Here is a 20,222-nt window from a genome sequence, read left to right on the forward strand (position 1 = left end):
TGTTATTACCCTGCTAGTCAGACCCCAGGCTGAAATCTGGCCTGATTAGATTTTTTGTTTCTCTCTTTTGCTTTTAATAAGGTGACCTTTTACTGAAACATAATCATGCAATGCTGCAGATTCAGTTTTACCAATAAATCAGAAATTTATGGCTCAAAAGATATTAAGATAAAATAGAGTAAAGCAAGCTAATTATGTATAATAGAAATTTTAAGATCTTAAAACATAGTAAAATACAATCTCATGAATCCCAAAAACACTCTCACCAGAGTGAATTCCCTATTCTTTCAAATCTATACAGTTTAGTTTAACCATGACTTCACTTATCTATCTTGAGATCTGATACCCTCGATAAGGATCATTATAGATCTTAATCAAAGTTAATTTGTCCTAAGCCTGCAAAAATTCCAGAGTCTTTAATTGAAAAGCTTAATGAACTACACTGCTTATTTTATTCTCTTGTTAGTTCTCCCAATGTAAGCTAAACCTTTTTACTGTCCACAAAATCTCTCACTAATACTGTTTTAAAATAAATCATCATGGCTTACTTACAAATCAATAATGAAAATTTTCAGACACGCACACACAAACCCATATGTCACTTGTTAAAAATTCAAAAATCTAAAATAACTAGTATTAAGATATGTGTAAATCATACACCTTATAATCACTGTATTGAATATACTGTAGTTGCTCTAGCCTTTCCATTCTCAAAACCTCTAATAAATTTAGAGTCATAGAGGTGTACAGTACGGAACAGACCCTTCAGTTCAACCTGTCCATGCCAACCAGACATCCCAACCCAATCTAGTCCCACCTGCCACCACCCAGCCCATATCCCTCCAAACCCTTCCTATTCATATACCCATCAAGATGCCTTTTAAATGTTGCAATTGTACTAGTTTCCGCCACTTTCTCTGGCAGCTCATTCCATACACGTACCACCCTCTGTATGAAAAAGTTGCCCCTGGGTCTCTTTTATATCTTTCCCCTCACCCTAAACCTATGACCTCTAGTTCTGGACTCCCTTACCCCAGGGAAAAGACTTTGTCTATTTATCCATCCATTCCCTTCATAATTTTGTAAACCTCTATAAGGTCACCCCTCAGCCTCCGACGCTCCAGGGAAAACAGCCCCAGCCTGTTCAGACTCTCCCTGTAGCTCAGATCCTCCAATCCTGGCAACATCCTTGTAAATCTTTTCTGAACCCTTTCAAGTTTCACAACATCTTTCCATTAGGAAGGAGACCAGAATTGTATGCAATATCCCAACAGTGGCCTAACTAATGTCCTGTACATCCGCAACATGACGTCCCAACTTCTGTACTCAATACTCTGACCAATAAAGGAAAGCATATCAAATGCCTCCTTCACTATCCTATCTACATGTGACTCCACTTTCAAGGAGCAATGAACCTGCACTCCAAGGTCTCTTTGTTCAGTAACACTCCCTAGGACCTTACCATTAAGTAAGGTTTGCTAAGATTTGCTTTCCCAAAATGCAGCACCTCACATTTATCTGAATTAAACTCCATCTGCCACTTCTCAGCCCATTGGCCCATCTGATCAAGATACCATTGTAATCTGAGGTAACGTTCTTCGCTGTCCACTACACCTCCAATTTTGGTGTCATCTGCAAACTTACTAACTATACCTCTTATGCTCACACCCAAATCATTTACTGTATATAAATGACGAAAAGTAGTGGAGCCAGCACCGATGCTTGTGGCATTGTCAAAGATGATTTCCTTATTGTAAATCCGAATTGATTTTGTCTGATTATACCATGATTTCTCAATGCATTGTTAAGACTTCCTTAATAATTGATTCCACAGCTTTGCTGGGGGACAATATGCAACAGTATTGAGAGAAGTTAAGCTATTTGATTTTCCCTTACAGGATTTATGTTCATCCTCATCAGTTGGTGATGGAACCATTAACGTACAAGAGCACCTATGGCAAAATGTGAAAGAGAAATCGGAAATGAGGCAAAAGTTACTTGCCTTACAAAATGAAAACCAAGTAAGCTTTTTACAAGAGATTAGTAATCTGTAGTTCATCCAATCCTGCCAAAGTGCGATTATAATTTCTTAAAACAAATATAAGCATGTGTGTTGGAAAATTACCATGAACAGATAATTTTGAACAGATAATTTTGCACATATAATACTGCCTGCTGTTGATGTAGAGGAATTTGTGACTTTAACAAACTATTTTATTTCAGCATCTGTTTTATTTGTTGCAAACCTTTACAGGCTCTTTTGAGGAATTTAGACCAATTAATAACCAAGCTCCAGGAAGAGCAGCAACAAAGGACCCATGCAGAAAACCAGCATTCAAGACTTCAAGAACATTATCAGCTAGAAATATCTAGGTTTGTGTCAATGTGGAGTATGCAGAGTGTATGTCACGTAATCAAGATATAAAGTACATTGGCTCGGATTATGTGGTCAGTGAAATTATGCTGCTTCCGCTGACGCCTAAGAAAGCTGCAATGAAGAGTTCCAACGAACTCTGTGACGTGATGTTCACATTTCCCAGTATTAATTTTATTCTAGTACCCACTAAAGGGCATCTTTGGAATCTACCGACTGTAATATTATCAAGCGGGTAAGCAGACAATCATTTTGAAAAGATTTTGCAGACAACAAACAAGCAGATGTTATCATTCACTGCATATGCGTTTGCAGAAGGTGAAATAATGATTGGGACATATGTGTAGGATCAAGTTAAATTTGAAATGTCATTTTTTTTTCAAAAGTTCATTAATTTATAATTTTCTAAAAATAAATGGAATGGAAAAATTTGCATTCCATAAATATAACATTATTTTTTTCTGGGTCCAGCAGGGTTGTTCAATAATTTTGACTTGGCAAGACATTTACAAATTCTCTCTTTTAAACCCCAATCAAAGAAACTTAGCATTTTCAAAGAATTTTGCAATGATAATAGAGTAAAAATATGGAACTTTTTGTCAAGCGAGTCTGGATTGATTTCTATCCATAAGAACGTCAACATTCTATTCGGTGGAGGAGTGTGGAATCACTGAGAGCAGCTTCTGAATCTGCGCGTTCCCTATGTGCTAACATAAGTTACTGTCAGCTTTATAGACTAATGACAGCATATGCTGACAGATTTGGTATGAATACAATGCAAAAACTGAGAGTACCTGTTGCAGTATCTAATTCTTATTTCTGTCTTGCAAATGGCAAAATAAATGTAATATAACCTAAATACTTGTCTTCAAAGGAAATGTTAATATTCAAAGGATTTTGGGAGTCCCAGGGTCTTCCAGATACAAATCAAAGCAAACTAGCATGCGGGTTACAGCTGTTAAATAGTATGTTCATCTTTATTACAGAGCTGGTTTACAAAAGTAATAGAGTCTTGCTGCTTCTGGGAGACCACATCTGCACATATTTCTTCAAATTTAGTCTCCTTTCCAAAGGAAGAATATAGCTGTCTCAGAAGGGCAACAACAGGCTTAACTAGATAGATTCTTGGGATGCGAGAGATTAAATTAGATTAGATTACTTACAGTGTGGAAACAGGCCCTTCGGCCCAACAAGTCCACACCGCCCCGCCGAAGCGCAACCCACCCATTTCCCTACATTTACCCCTTACCTAACACTACGGGCAATTTAGCATGGCCAATTCACCTGACCTGCACATCTTTGGACTGTGGGAGGAAACCGGAGCACCCGAAGGAAACCCATGCAGACACTGGGAGAACGTGCAAACTCCACACAGTCAGTCGCCTGAGGCGGGAATTGGTCCCGGGTCTCTGGCGCTGTGAGACAGCAGTGCTAGCCACAGTGCCGCCCACAATGTCTGAAATGTCAGAACAAAAAGAATTCTCATAAATAGAATCATATGTCTAGATCTTTGTTCTCCAGAAAGCAGTGAGACAGGGCTGTTGGCTATTTTTAAGCAGACAGAAATGGGATTTGGATGAACAGAAGAGTCAAAGATTATCAGGAGTAGCTCAGAGAGTGGAGTTTACGCCAGAAACCAATCAGCCATGATCATACCAATTGGTGAAATCGGTATGAGGGGCGAAATATTCTTGCTCCTAATTTGCATGTTTGTATTTAGATAGTTAAGTTGAAATAAAAACTCAACAGTAATGGATAAAAAGTGAAGTAGGCTTAATGGGCCTTACAGTCAATGTCTCCTCGTTTCTTGTAAGTTATATTAACATTTTTACTGGTGTCCTTCAGAGTGAACCAGCAACTTCAGAGCAAGGATGAAGAAATAAAGAAAATTGCAGCTCAATTTGCAAATGAACGGTAAGATCACTGCCAAAGTAGCAAACACAAAGTTAGCGCTTAAGCGAAATGGTTCCATAGCCTGTAAAAGTGAAGGATAAATCTGAAGGAAATGCAGCATTCATCAGTTCTCAGACAAGAAAATGCACTACAGCCAATGAGATCAGGGTTAATGTTTCAATTTATATTTGGGAAAAACAAGTGGGGATTTCCAGTTCAGCCTGTGTCCCCTAACCTAATGTCAAAAAGTTATCTTCTGCTCTTGGTCATACAACAGGGAATTACAAAGACTTTCGCTGGAATCAGTTCCATAAGGAGATACTAAACGAGTTTTTTGAATCAATATTTACTATGGAAAAGGGCAAGGAAGACATAGAATGTAGGGAAATAGATGGTGACATCTTGAAAAATGTCCATATTACAGAGGAGGAAGTGCTGGATGTCTTGAAACGCATAAAGGTGGATAAATCTCCAGGACCTGATCAGGTGTACCTAGGTGGGCGGCACGGTGGCACAGTGGTTAGCACTGCTGCCTCACAGCGCCAGCGACCCCGGTTAAATTCCCGCTTCAGGCGACTGACTGTGTGGAGTTTGCACATTCTCCCCATGTCTGCGTGGGTTTCCTCCCACAGTCGAAAAATGTGCAGGTTAGATGAATTGGCCATGCTAAATTGCCCGTAGTGTTAGGTGCAGGGGTAAATGTTGGGGAATGGATCTGGATGGGTACGCTTCGGCGGGTCGGTGTGGACTTGTTGGGCCGAAGGGCCTGTTTCCACACTGTAAGTAATCTAATCTAATCTAAACTTGGTGGGAGACTAGGGAAGTGATTGCTGGGCCTCTTACCGAAATATTTGTATCATGGATAGTGACAGGTGAGGTGCCGGAAGACTGGAGGTTGGCTAACGTGGTGCCACTGTTTAAGAAAGGTGGTAAGGATAAGCCAAGGAACTATACATCAGTGAGCCTGACATCGGTGGTGGACAAGTTGTTGGAGGGAATCCTGAGGGACAGGATGTACATGTATTTGGAAAGGCAAAGACTGATTAGGGATATTCAGCATGGCTTTGTGCGTGGGAAATCATGTCTCACAAACTTGATTGAGTTTTTTGAAGAAGTTACAAAGAGGATTGATGAGGGCAGAGCGGTAGATGTGATCTGTATGGACTTCAGTAAGGTGTTTGGCAAGGTTCCCCATGGTAGACTGGTTAGCAAGGTTAGATCTCACAGAATACAGGGAGAACTAGCCATTTGGATATAGAACTGGCTCAAAGGTAGAAGACGGGATGGTGGTGGAGGGTTGTTTTTCACATTGGAAGCCTGTGACCAGTGGGGTGCCACAAGGATCGGTGCTGGGTCCACTTCTTTTCGTCATTTATATAAATGATTTGGATGTGAGCATAAGAGATATTGTTTGTAATTTTGCAGATGACACCAAAATTGGAGGTGTAGTGGACAGCGAAGAAGGTTACCTCGGATTACAACGGGATCTTGATCAGATGGGCCAATGGGCTGAGAAGTGGCAGATGGAGTTTAATTCAGATAAATGTGAGGTGCTGCATTTTGGGAAAGCAAATCTTAGCAAACCTTACTTAATGGTAAGGTCCTAGGGAGTGTTACTGAACAAAGAGACCTTGGAGTGCAGGTTCATTGCTCCTTGAAAGTGGAGTCACATGTAGATAGGACAGTGAAGGAGGCATTTGGTATGCTTTCCTTTATTGGTCATAGTATTGAGTACAGGAGTTGGGAGGTTATGTCTATTGGAAAGATATTATGAAACTTGAAAGGGTTCAGAAAAGATTTACAAGGATATTGCCAGGGTTGGAGGATTTGAGCTACAGGGAGAGGCTGAACAGGCTGGGGCTGTTTTCCTTGGAGCATTGAAGGCTGAGGGGTAACCTTATAGAGGTTTACAAAATTATGAGGAGAATGGATAGGATGAATAGACAAAGTCTTTTCCCTGGGTTGGGGGAGTCCAGAACTAGAGGGCATAGATTTAATGTGAGCTGGGAAAGATAAAAGGGACCTATTCACACCTTTTCACACAGAGAGTGGTACGTGTATGGAATGAGCTGCCAGAGGAAGAGGTGGAGGCTGGTACAATTGCAACATTTAAAAGGCATCTAGATGGGTATATGAATAGGAAGGGTTTGGAGGGATATGGGCTGGGTGCTGGCAGGTGGGACTAGATTGGGTTGGGATATCTGGTCAGCATGAAGGGTCTGTTTCCATGCTGTACATCTCTGACTGTATAACTAATAGATGGGAAAGTACTAAATGCTAAGGAAACGATTAGATTAGATTCCCTACAGTATGGAAACTGGTCCTTCGGCCCAACAAGTCCACACCGACCCTCCAAAGACTAACCCACCCAGACCCATTCCCCTACCTATATATTCCCCTGACTAATGCACCTAACACTATGGGCAAATTATCATAGCCAATTCACCTGACCTGCACATCTTTGGATTGTGCGAGGAAGCCAGAGCACCTGGAAGAAACCCACACAGACACTGGGAGAATGTGCAAACTCCACGCAGACAGTCACCCGAGGCAGGAATCTAACCCAGGTCCCTAGCGCTGTGAGGCAGCAATGCTAGGCACTGTGCTGCCCTAAGGGATCAGTAAGATGAAGGAACTTGACATCTACTATATAGTGTAAAGCGATGCAGAGAAGTGATAAAAGAAAATGGTGAAGGAGTAAACAGAAGTTTCTAAATGAAATCATCAATGAGAAACAAATGTGTTTTAGAACAAAAAAAGGGACAGTAACATAATGTTAAGCAGGAAATCGTAGATAGTGTCATCTTAATCTTAAAGAAATTAGACCCTTTATACTCGAGTAACAGGTGACCATACTTCTCGGCTCGTTTCTTTAACATTTTCTTGATGTAAGACAGATATATGGTCTGCATGAAATATGGGTTAGCAGTTGTGATGGACATTAGCACTAACAACAAAGCTAAAAACAGGCATGTGGAGCTAACTTTTATCAGAAGTCAGCTAAGTGTCAATTTTGCTGAGTTCCATGCAGAGATTTGACCTCTGAGCCCTAGTAAAGTTTTTCTCAATGTTTCCGAAATTTGCGTCATGATTCAAACAGTACACCTCTGTGCTGCCCTACTCATCATACCACTTACTGGATGTGCATGTCCTTAGCACTGAATATGAATGATTTTTATTGTCGTGTGTAAATTACAGTAAGAATACAATTTAATACAGTGAATAGCTTTCATTTGTCACCACGGTTTGGTGCCATTTTGAATACTTTAAGAATGGGGGGGGCGGGGGGGAAGGAAAAGAAAGATGTTGCTTAAAGAGAGTCTATCAGTCCTGAGCCATCTTATCACCATCAATGATGGCTACACTGCCATCCTTCCTCCACTTGCCAGGCTGTCCTGGGATTCCCTGCGCCAGTGCCCTAATTAAAGTGCAGTTGCAAGCCTGGTAAAACGCTATCACTCGGAGCCACCCTGCACACTTGGTTCATCTGAAGATTGGCCCCACTAATGGTGGCTGGTTGCGAGTTGGCATCTCGAATTTCCAGCAAGGATTCTGGTGGATTAGATGCTGCAGGGGAGGGCTATTATTTTCCTCAGGACCTGTGGAAGACATTGTGCCATCAGATCCTGCTCCCTCTCAATTTTCACCATTAATTGATCGCTTACTGCAACCATGTATGAACTTACTGGACTGATAGTGAAGCTATTATCAGAATGTAGATCTATAGAATAAAATCCCAACTATTATTTTCTAAACTACTTAAATTATTATTTTCTTTCATAGTAGATATTTTGTCCTGTTCACAATACCAAACATACCTGTAATTCGCACGCCAACTAGAGCTGCTGCTTGGGAAAAATGCTCAAAATCAAATCCAAACATGTTATCATGTCATACTATCTTCTAAAAATAAATAAATATTTTAAAAGCAGTCATAATGAATATCCTGGAGTAGTATTAAAGGCTGATTTTAGGTGGCTATTAGAAACCTTTTGGGTTTAACTTGCATGGAGTTGAAATATCAAGTGAACATTTTTCATTAAAATATTGTCAGCTCCTGGATATCAGTTCAAATATTTAAGAGCTCTCTTGACCCTCCTATGCAGGTTATTGTGGAATAAAGACAAAGCAAAACTAGAAGATGTAACTGCAAAAAACATTGCAAAGTTGGTAGAGGCAACAAAGCGAGCAATAGCTGCTGAGGTAAGTGTTATTGATAATCTCAGCATAGATACGAAATTGCTCGAATTATTGGATAATTTGTGAATTTTGTATGTGGTTTAACACCGTTGGAATATATTTTAATTTCTGCAAGCTGTTTGATTTTTTTCTTCAGCCATTAAAATGAGTTATTTTGTATTTAAATCTGATTTTGTTGTGCAGTAACCATGTGGGTATTTTTACATAAGAATGTAAATATATATCCGAAAGAAAAAGGTTCAAGATTAAAAGCATCTAGTTTGGAAATTCTTAAACCATCAGTTGATGACACTATATAAGCATGTTTTACAGTACATTAAGTGGAGTTGGAGGTCAAAAAGTTGTTTTAAAATGGTTCAGTAATTTAAGAATCAGTCATACAAGTGAAATGGTTTTCACCACAAAAAAAATCACTGGGTTCTAGAGTCCTTTACCCTCAGGATAATCTGAGTTAGAATGTTTTTTGCTGCACTAAAATGAATGCAGTATGTTGTCAGACTGAGATTCTGTTTGATATTGAGGCATGTAGAGCAGCATTAGGTGATAGTTTGTGTGGCAGTTCTGTCAGGCCAAGTTGCACAATCGAGAATTCCATCCCATAATAGTTGCAAATCACAGCTAGTTCCTGCACTGAGCTTGATAGAGGTTTTGTTTGGAGTTTTTTCAAATGCACAAGGGTATTTCAGCATTACTAGTTTTGTGTCATTGCATTCAGGAAATGATCTTAAGCTCTGTCAAATGTTTCAATTACACAATCATCAGTATTCGGTCCCAGCTAGAGTTATTACATAGCAAACAAGAATAATGACTTCTGTAGCCTTTGAGCTCAATTCTCTTATTCCAGTTTTATTCCAGGTGAGATCTCCAATGCGAAAATAATATTATTGCTATCTTTTGTGTTTCTCTTGAATTATCTGATCAATATTGGTAAGAGTTCTGTTGGATTTGGTGGCAGCTACTTAACAACGAACCTAAAATGTATGAGAAGTAATTCAACTCTATCAGGTCTCTCTACCTTCCTGTTTGTCTTTAACTTAAGATGCATAATGTTATAATCATTGCTTTCCTCCTTTAATATGGACCTCCAGAAATAGTTTGACACCTGTTGTGCCTCCATGTACTAATGAATTTTGAATATCAACTGAAATATCATGAAAAAAGAAGCTTTAACCAATGCATTGCCAATGGTAGATTCCATTTTATGGTGAAAACATTAAATCTCGTACTTGACTTCAACATAATTCATTAGAATTTTGTTACATAGTACATGTAAATGCCTCTTGTGTCAATTTAATGTTTGTTACAGATTTTGTTCTTGGAGTGCCGTAGGGATAATGGCCTATTCCAGTTGCAACAGGCTGAACAAGACTGTTCAGTTCGGCTAAGGACAGCAGAAGAAAATCTGACAGAGTGAGTCCACCTCCAATAGATGTGGCGTAAATAAATGTACAATTTATATGTTGTTCAAGGTTGCATGTTATGATCATCAATATCCCTGTGTTCTTGTGCTCTATATTTCACTATAAATAGCTGAACTCAGTGACATTGAGGAAGCTATCCTTCCTCCAAATTGGGTAGAAATTTGCCAATGAGTGTCTACTGCGAATTGCTGTTCTTCAGTACAGGAACATATGGCTACTGCAGCTGACATTGGCACTTGCTGATCTCTGAACATATGGTCTTAATCACTTCAATCTTTAGATGCTAAGTGCTGAATATTCCCAACCCTGGATGATATGAGCAATGGTGAGTCAGTTGGGAAAATATGGCAACATCAGAAAAATTAGATTTTTGGTATTGAGGTTAAAAGTTAGATTTCCACCCAAGATTTGATTGGCAAGACGGGAATCTTGCTAATGAGTGATTAGAGTCCGATTTGCAAGCAGTTGTATATTATTACCTATTCTTGCTTCATTTATATGCATTTTTCACTTGCCTGATTGAGTGCAGCTCCAAAAACATTCAAGAACTTGGCATCATCCAGGACAAAGCAGTCCTCTTGATTGGCATCATATCCACAAGCATCAACGCCCTCCACCACTAGTACTCAATAACAACAGTGTGTACTTTCTACAAGATACACTGCAAACATTCTCAAAAGATCCTTGGACAACACCTTCCAAACCATGGTCACTTCTATCTAGAAGGACAAGAATTTGGAAACATATCATTGTTCCTTTGCTGTCACTGGGTCAAAATCCTGTAATTCCTTCCTTAATGGCATTGTGGGTCAACCTACAGCAGGTGGACTGCAGCAGTTTAAGAAGGCAGCTCACCAATACCACCTCCAGGGCAAGTAGACATAGGCAGTAAATGCTGGCCCAGCCAGTGATGCCCATGCAAGAATAATGAGCAAATTTGCTATTCTCCCTTCTGGTGTGGAGAAACTAGATGGTGACAATTACCAGTGTGGAAGTCAAAGCAAACACCTTGTGGTTCCAGCTTGACACTTGCTCCTCTGGGCATCTGTCTTTGCCAACAGTCTCAAGCACATCAGAGCATGCTTCTTGGGTAGCAACCACCTGCAATCATTCAACGGATATTGTCATCAGACATTCACCAGCCTCACTACATCATTGTGGTATATCTCCAATTCACTTGCAATACAGTTATCCATTTCAGTGCTTCCCCTTTGGAGCACATTGACTAATTGCATTGTAATGCTGTTGTAGGCCCCTTTGCACTCAGTAACAGGTAGCCATCTCAGAGGGCATTGGAATGTTCTTCACTTGCTCTTTTCACACTCACACTGTGCCTACTTGGATGCTTACACCATTCCACCTTACCTTGTCTTGCCTTGTGCCTTAGAGCAAACATAAGCCAGGCAGCATTGTCATGTCAGCCATCAGTGATCAGTCAGGGTGGATGAACATGCAGAAATCCATGCTGCAATGTTACACATTCAGCATTTGCTGAGCTTATGTGGCAAACACACACGCCCATGTAAAAGATGACCATGTCTGAAAGACTGAAGGGATTAGTCATGTCAAGGAGTCTGCCATCAGTCAGGGGGTACGGGCACAGTAAATTAAGCACATTATCTGATATTAGTCAAGGGGCTTTTATGTGGTCAATCAGACACTTGGGACAGTCGAGGTGAGAGGTTCTGTGTCATTACAATCTGGGAAATGGACCACAGTCATCTTGAACAATGACAAAATGTTACAATACTCTGGGTGTTAAGGAATGAATAGTGCTCCCTTAGACAGGGTTCAAGCATGGTATAGTACCAAGGGTGAATAGTCTATATAGCTTGAATTGATATAGCTGAAGTTACATTAATAGTCTTACAAATGTAGAGTGGATTACATTTACAGCTTTGGGCTCCTATTTCCAAGAAAGTTTTTAGTCTGCCACCTGTGTGCCTTCAGAAGCTTCTCTTTTCTTTGTATTACAACCACTACATGCTAATGAGCTATTCGTGGCTGGCAGCGATTTATCCAATGCACACCTGGCTTTGAAATATGGCACCAGGAGTGGAAGTCTTGGCAGTAACAAGTATCTCTGCTGCTGGTGATTGCAAGGCAGCATGAAAGTGGCAGTATAGATGTGGGTGAATAAATACATAATGAGGTCAGCAGAGGGGAATTGCTTGCAATAACTTGTTAGAGCTCATGGAGAGAAGGAAACTCCATGAAGTGTCCCAAAATTAACAAAGATAATTTTTGCCCTATGATTGAATAGGAAAATCACAGATATTAAATTTAAAGTTTACAATTAGTTCCCTGACCTAGTCTGAAAGTTAGTATTCAGTCAGAAAGTCCTATCTTATTTGAGAATTCTTTTGTGCTGCTGAGTTCTCCCTAAATATTTCACTTGCAGACAGCTTTCAAGTGGAGAAGTTGTTTTATGTTTATTCATTTAATAAACATAAAAGCCCCCAAGCTATATATCTCAGAACCAAAAAAAAGCAAGGGGAAATACCCTTTTTTTTTTAAATGATTACCTTTTGCATATAGTTTACTGTTTATTATGAATTGTGGGACTTTTGCTTGATCCTTGGAGAACACTTGTATGGGACTAAAGTCTTTATCTGCTAGCAGGGCGCACAAAAGTAAGATATTCAGTATCTGCTATATAAGGACCAGTGATTTATCTTCTTTGAGTAATGTTTAATTTAGAAAGATAACCCCTTTTGTACAGTTAATCTGAAGGTTTAGAGTCATAGAGTTGGGCAGCACAGAAACAGACCCTTCAGTCCAACTTGTCTATGCCAACCAGATGTCCTAAATTAATCTAGTCTCATTTAAGCCTTCATTTTAGCTATTTTAGTTTTATTTTATCTATTAAACTTTTGCATTCTTTCTATTTTAGTCTTTAATTCATCTACTTATATATTTAATATTTTTAGCCCTAACTTTATCAGATGTATATTTTGTTTTTTCCCATATACACCTCAACTTTTTGTACTGTATGCATCTCATTATTTCTTTTTAAAATATATTTGGTCCTTTTTAATCAACTTTGCAACCTGTATTTTTTTTTACAGCTTTATCAATTTTTCTACTCGCTTGCAAACATTTGTGTACCAAAACGCTAAACCTTTGTCTTTGTCTACTCCAATTTTAACACTCTTTTTGTTACTCACAAATGGGATATGGATAGCACTGACTGCCCATCCCTAGTTGTCTTTTGAGAAGGTATCAGTGAGCTGCCTGTTTGAACCACTGCAGTCTATGTCCAGTAGGTTGAGGTACATTTGTGTTAGATTTTTTTTTAACCATTGAATTTAATGTGATATCAATCCTGCTCTACCAACCTATTTTTTCCACCTGAATTTGAATTTATTTACAGTAATCTTTAAAGTTAATCTTACTGTACAGGTAGAAAGCCTTCAAAGTTCCGCATGGCAGACTAATTAGTAAAGTTATGTCACATGGGATTCAGGGTGAGCTAGCCAATTGGATACATAATTGGCTTAACAAACAGGAAACAAAGGGGTGGTGGAGGTTGTTTTTCGGACTGGAGGCCTGTCACCAGCAGTGTTCCACAGGGATCAGTTCTGGGTCCTCTTTTGTTTGTCATTTAGGTAAATGATTTGGATGAGAATATAGAAGGCATGGCTAGTAGGTCTGCAGGCGATGCAAAAATTGGTGGCACAGTCGACTGAAGAAGGGTTTCTGAGACTACAAAGAGATCTTGATTAAAATGATCAATGGTCTGAAAAATGGCAGATGGAGTTCAATCTGGATAAACATGAGGTATTGCATTTTGATACAACAAATGGTAGAGCTTTTATAATTAATGGTGGGGCCTTGCATAATGTAATAGAACAGATGGACTTGGGGGTGCAGGTTCATAATTCTTTGAGGTTTGCAACACACCTAGGCAAAGTGATTAAAAAGGCATTTGGCACGACGTCATGTTGAGATTGTACAGGACATTATAAGGCCTCTTCTGGAATACTGTGTCCAGATCTGGTCGGCCAGTTATGGGAATGATATTACGAAGATGGAGAAGGTTCGGAAGAGATTTAACAGGATGTTGCTGGATATGAAAAACTTGTGTTATAAAGAGAGGCTGGATAGGCTAATACTTTTTTCACTGGATTGTAGGAGGTTGAGAAGTGAGCTGATAGAAGTTTATAAAATAATGAGAGGTATAGATAGTTAATGGTAGTTGTTTTTTCCCTAGGATGTGGGATTTAAAGACTACGGGGCACATTTTTACACAGAGGGTGGTTTGTGTGTGGAATGAACTTTCTGAGGAAGTGGTGAATGTGGGTACAATTTCAATGTTTAAAAGACATTAGGATAGGTCAATGAATAGGAAAGGTTTGGAGGGATATGGGTCAGGAGCAGGCAGGTGGGACTATTTTAGTTTGAGATTATGTGCGGCATGGACTGGTTGAACTGAAGGGTCTGTTTCCATGCTGTATGACTAAGAGTAGAAATCGAAACATTAGTTCTAGCACTGATAGTTGGAGAATTCCCCAGATTATGTCACTTCAGTCTGTGAAACTATCTATTAATTCATAAATGTACGTGCGACATATGATGGTTGGCAAGCAATTGTAGCTGATATAAGAAACAAAATTGATTTTACAAAGGTGAAGGTTTTTTCATTATTGCTTAACACTTATTCTATGTAACTTGTTTTTATCAATGATGATCTTACATCTTATTAAATTCTTTTAAAAGCCCAATAGTACTGCAGGTAATACCCCTCCCAATAAACTTAATTATTTCAAATTTACAACATGCCTGTTAAATTTAGGGGCAGAACAGTGGCTCAGTGGTTAGCCCTGCTGCCTCACGCTGCGACGAACCCAGGTTCGATTCTAGCCTCACATTTTCCCTGTGTCTGTGTGGGTTTCTTCCGGGTGCTCTGGTTTTCTCCCAGTCCAAAGATTAGGTGAATTGGCCATGCTAAATTGTTCATAGCGTTCAGGTATGTGTAGGTTAGGTGCATTAGTTAGGAGAAATGTAAAGTAAATTGGTAGGGGAATGGGTCTGGATAGGATAATCTTTGGAAGGTCGGTGTGGATTTGTTGGGCCAAATGGCCTGTTTCGACACTGTCGGGATTCTATGAAGTACTCATACTAATTGCTGTTTTAAAGTGAGTATTAAATTTATCCCATTCGTAGCCTAGCCACTATTACTGTTAGTTAGCACATATTGTAGTTATCTAGTTTAATGCTTTCTCCACCTTTGAACATGCAATATTTGCTGAATCTTGAACAGAAATTATATCTGGACAATACCCTCCATCAAGTCGAAATGATATAAAATGTAAATGTAGTTCGTTATCTCACCAAGAGAAACATACTTTGACTTTGCAAAAGCAGTTCAAGATGCATTGCTTCTTCATAACTAACAAAAACATTATACCTTTGTATAACAGGAATCCTGAGTCTGCTCACTTACGTGCGACATTTGATGGTTGGCAAGCAATTGTAGCTGATATAAGAAACAAAATTGATTTTACAAAGGTGAAGGTTTTTTCATACCAATTTATTATAAAGTGATGACTTCAGTCCAGTGTCAGTTTTTGTCTGATTATCAGACTTGTCTGTTGTCAAGTTCCTTTAGGAATTATTTGATATGTGTGTTCCTAGATTAAATGTGTTATACAAAGGTAAGTCGGTGTTATAACTTGAATAAATGAAACTCCCAAGACCATGATTTGAAAAAGTACAGCATATGCTGCAAATCTGAAAAGAATGTAGTCAGTACTAAAAATATGAAACAATACCGGCAACACCTGAATACAGAGAAGTATTTGATCAGAAGAAAGTTTCTGCAAGTAGAAAGTTGCATAAACTCTTTTGTAAAGTGGATGAGATGAAAGGACACTAATGTTAGGGCAAGAGGCCACAAGTATTCCACTTTGAGAATAATCTGGTTATACAACCAAAGAATGTCATAGCTTAGAAGCAGAAGATGGCTGTTGTGTTCATCCAGACTGATTTGAAATTTGTGTTAGTGTTACAAATGGGTGAGGTTTTTAAACCACTGTCAGGTGATTACAATATATTTTATCAAACAATGTCTCCAAAAATGTGGAGTACAGAAAAATCTGGGAGGTCTAGTGCATGAACTACAAAAAGCTAGCATGCAGGTGCAAAAAATGATTAAAAGGTTTACACAATACTGGGTGTTGTTGAGGCCACAGGTGGAATGCCACATACAGTTTTGAACCTAGAACTAAGAAAGATTATACTGCATTGGAGACTGTTCAAAAGGGATTCACTAGTGCTGATCCCTGAGATAGAGGGGTTGGCTTATCAAAAATAGCTAAACCAATTTAAAGTTTTAAAGAATGAGGTGCGAGTCTACAGAAACAGACAAGATTCTGAGGGGCTTGACAGGGTTGAAGTTGAGAAGATGTTTCCACTAGTGAGGGAATCCCAAACTAGGAGAATTAGTTACAGAATAAGGGGGCACTCATTTAAAACTGAGATATGAAGGATTTTAGTCTCCCAGTAAGTAGTAAATGTCTGAATTCTCGACCCCAGACAGTTGTGCAGTTAGATTGTTAAAAGTATACAAAGAGGAAGTAAATCGATTTTTGAAATATCGGTAAGTTGAGGGCTATTCTGAGCTTGTATGAAAGAGAAGTGAGGCCTGGGCAGATCAGCCATGATGTTATCTAATGGTGGGGTGGGCCTGAGCAACTGAGTGGCCAATCCTTATGTTCTTATCACACTTCAATTGAAATTTATGTCAAAATGAAGAAGTCAGGAGGTTTCTTTGAGTGCATGTAAGTTAGATTTTATTACTTGCTACCCCAAAGCATAAACACTGGTAGTTAACTTACCAAGAGGGGAAGGGGTGTCCAGTATAGATAGGAATAGAAAGGCAGTTCCACTTTAAAGTTTTTAGAGTCCTTGAGCTGTCAGAATGAGCTGAGCCCCAAATATTTAGTTACTGTTTTGTTTCTTCTGCAGTGGTAAAGTTTGCAAGCCTTGAGTTCTGAGTGAACAGTTGTTTTGTTCTAAGCAGCTTTTTGTTCTGTGTAGGTGACTTTGTTTTTTAAAAAAAGTTAGAAAGTCATTTTTTTTTATTTTTTTTTAAACCGAGAGCTCAGAATTTCCAACAAAGCACAAATTAAATGACCTGGAAGCTACCTAAAGTCATAGCTGTACAACATAGAAACAGGCCCTTCAGCCCACCAAGTCTATGTTGACGAACAAACACCAAACTACACTGATCCCATTTACCTGCACTTGATCCATAGTCTACTAAGCCCTGATGTTTTAAGTGCTTGTGCAGATGCTTAAATGTTGCGTGAGTACTGCCTCCATCATCCTCTCAGGCATCACATCCCACATTTCCACTATCGTGTGGGTAAAAATATTTTTCCTCCAATTCCCTGTAAACCACTTACTCCCACATTTTAAACTCATGTTTTTTGGTCTTAGACACGTCTGCCATGGAGAAACGATTCTCACAATCTACGCTGTCTATGCCTCTAATAATTTTGTATACCTCAATCAGATCATCCCTCCGTCTCCTCTGCTCCAGGGCAAACAAGCCTAGTCTATCCAATCTCTCCTCATCTGATACTTCCCATCCTGGGGGGTTAATTTATGAACCATTTGCAAAGTTGAACTTCTGTGATATACAAGAAGACAAATGGCTAGGGGACCGAATCTGGTTTCAGTTGAGAAGACTCATGCCAGCAGAAGGACACTTAAGTTTGTGGCAACCGCCAGGATATCAGAGTTGGGGAGAAGTCTTAAACTGTTTGGCAGTTCATTAGATAGGATTTTTTTTTAAATTGGAAAACATCAGTGATTAGCTGGTGCCTGTGTATCTCAGTGAGACTTAATAATGGAGAAAATTATCAAAATGAAACCACCTCATCAATTGAGTAAGAAATTAAAGAGTTAAGATTTGAGTGACATTTCACCAGAATAGAGGGTTTCTAAATAATCTTGGAAAAGTGTTGAATTGTCTTTTTTGCTATGGAAAGACCTTTCCAAATTATCTTGTACATACAGCTTTTATTTCCTTTTGTAAAACAAATTATATTCTTTTGTTTGAAGTACTTTAACAGCCTTATGTGAATATATTTAATGACTGTCCACCACCGTAACCAAATTACAAAAGTAAAATTTATGATCTACCAAGCCAGGTTTCACTCTGAAGTCTGATTTATCCTATACTACCATTAACTGGGATTGTAACACTGAGTTTGTCAGGTTAGTATGTGCCCTTTTTAAGGAGAAAGTGAGGACTGGAGATCAGAGTCAAAAAGTGTAGCACTCAAAAAGCACAGCCAGTCAGGCAGCTTCTGAGGAGCAGGAGGGTCGACGTTTCGAGCATAAGGAATGAAGAGTTTATGCTCAAAATGTTGACTCTTCTGCTCCTCAGATGCTGCCTGACCAGCTGTGCTTCTCCAGTGCCACACTTTGACTGTGTAACATTTTTAATCCTGGAAACTTGCAGGAATCAAAGTCAAATGCTGTAACTTAAAACCTTGATGGTCTGTTCTCACTACAATTGTGACAAATGAAAAGCAACAGCAAGTAGCTATTATAAAAGATCAGTAGGAGATGATGGTGAGTCTGAAATCTTCAGTATTTTTTGCCCATTCTTAATTCCCATTGATAATGTGAGATGACTTCTTGAATCAGTAAGCTCTTTGTCAAATCGGTCCACCTACATCTCTTCAGGAGGGAATTCCAGAATTTTGATCCAATGATAGTGAACATTCAGTGATACAATGTTCCCATGCACCTGCTGCCCTTGTTATTGTCCGTATTGGAGGTCCCAGGTTTGGAAGGTGCTTTTGAAGGAGTCTTGGTCAGTGTTGCAATGTATCTTGCATATAATGTGTGTTGCATATAATGTGTGTTGCATATACTATACACTGGTGGTGGAGGGGATATTTATCAAGTAATCTGCTTTGTGCTGGTTGGTTTCAAGTTTCTAAGGAGTTGTTGAAGCTGCACCTATTTTACATGGATGAGAAATGAGAGTTTGAGGATTGTTTTGTGTTTTAGTGTCCTTTTTTGTTAAACATCAATACAATGGAGAAACTCCAAGATAACACTTCAATCCAGCCTGTCTCCAGACCCAGCAACCTCCACACTCATTTTTCTGTTCCGTTTCCCAGGGAATCCAGCCTCCCTGAAACAAGGATCACAGCTTCTAGGCCAGCTTTTCTTAGTACACTTTTTCAGAGACAGGAATTGTCCCAGTTCTGCACTCCTGACCCAAGAGCAAAAATCCTATGTTCTTTATGTCAGAGTGCCCTTTGTGCCTTTGGAACAGTATCATAGTAGAAGTGCATTATTTTAGCAAAGTAGGTTGAAATTAGAAAGGGAATGCTTCTCTGAATGTGATTTCATTGCAAATGTATGACATAATGAGAAAAGTATTTCTGTGGTGGCTCCTTTCTTTATTTCATTTTTGTTATCTTTATATTTTACGTTTTTGTTTATTTCTCTGTGTTTTAAGAAGACACCAGAGTGTGGCAACATTATACAACACATTTTACAGTATTTTGTAACAAGATATAGGTGACAATAAATCAAATAAATAAATTAACTGTTATAATAGCTTGGATTTTCGTTTGCTAATTTGAACATTTCCTTTGTTCTTAGAATCAATTTGATGAACAGATAAACTTGGTGAAGAGTGGGACGAAACTGAACATACTTCCAAAGATTAAAATCCCACCACCACCTCCACACCCTGATGCAGTTGTATGTTTTCTCAGTTATCTTTTTGGGTTCATTTTGCTCTGTAATCATCTTCTGTTTCTGTAAAGCTGTGATCAAAGTTTTCATAAAAATTAATGTAGTCTGCATTTGTTTCCCTTCATTTTTAGATGAAGCATTTTCTGGAGCAGCATTTGCAAGCAAAAGCAAATGATGCACTGACAGGATTTGGACTGTCAAAGTCTTTGAATGGAAGGTTGACAAATGTCCCCGGACAGGCTGAAACTTCAGCAGCTGTACATGAACAGGTAAAAACCAAAACTTCAATTAGACTAATGACAAGAACCAGTATGTACTGGGCTAACTGAACTGATATGAAATGTGGGACAATCCTTTCCCAGTTTGTTGAGTTACTTGATGTCTGGCAATTTAACTTGGTTGGTGCTTGCATCTTATATATTCCTTCCATCATTCTGATGATCTCCTTTTACCCCAGCTTGTTTAGCAAGTATTTGCAAAGTTCTTGGTTGGGATGACACAAGTTAAAACTAGGTAAAAACAATGACTGCAGATGCTGGAAACCAGATTCTGGATCAGTGGTGCTGGAAGAGCACAGCAGTTCAGGCAGCATCCAACGAGCAGCG

At 39.1% G+C, this 20,222-nt stretch overlaps 1 protein-coding gene across 1 annotated transcript in view; it reads left to right on the forward strand.

Moving 5' to 3' along the window:
* The window catches only part of LOC122555254 (E3 ubiquitin-protein ligase DZIP3-like), a 115,948-nt gene that overhangs the window by 87,736 nt on the left and 7,990 nt on the right, over window positions 1–20,222 (forward strand). Inside the window, exons 20-27 of the mRNA XM_043701054.2 lie at window positions 1,899–2,021; window positions 2,255–2,373; window positions 4,220–4,288; window positions 8,374–8,470; window positions 9,774–9,877; window positions 15,312–15,399; window positions 19,522–19,623; window positions 19,749–19,886. Coding sequence (XP_043556989.2) covers window positions 1,899–2,021; window positions 2,255–2,373; window positions 4,220–4,288; window positions 8,374–8,470; window positions 9,774–9,877; window positions 15,312–15,399; window positions 19,522–19,623; window positions 19,749–19,886 — 840 coding nt within the window. The remainder of the gene's footprint in view (window positions 1–1,898; window positions 2,022–2,254; window positions 2,374–4,219; window positions 4,289–8,373; window positions 8,471–9,773; window positions 9,878–15,311; window positions 15,400–19,521; window positions 19,624–19,748; window positions 19,887–20,222) is intronic.

This window comes from Chiloscyllium plagiosum, unplaced genomic scaffold, assembly GCF_037043375.1.
Source record: "Chiloscyllium plagiosum isolate Xiang-an unplaced genomic scaffold, Cpla_swu_hap1 HiC_scaffold_12, whole genome shotgun sequence".
NCBI classification, from domain to species: domain Eukaryota; kingdom Metazoa; phylum Chordata; class Chondrichthyes; order Orectolobiformes; family Hemiscylliidae; genus Chiloscyllium; species Chiloscyllium plagiosum.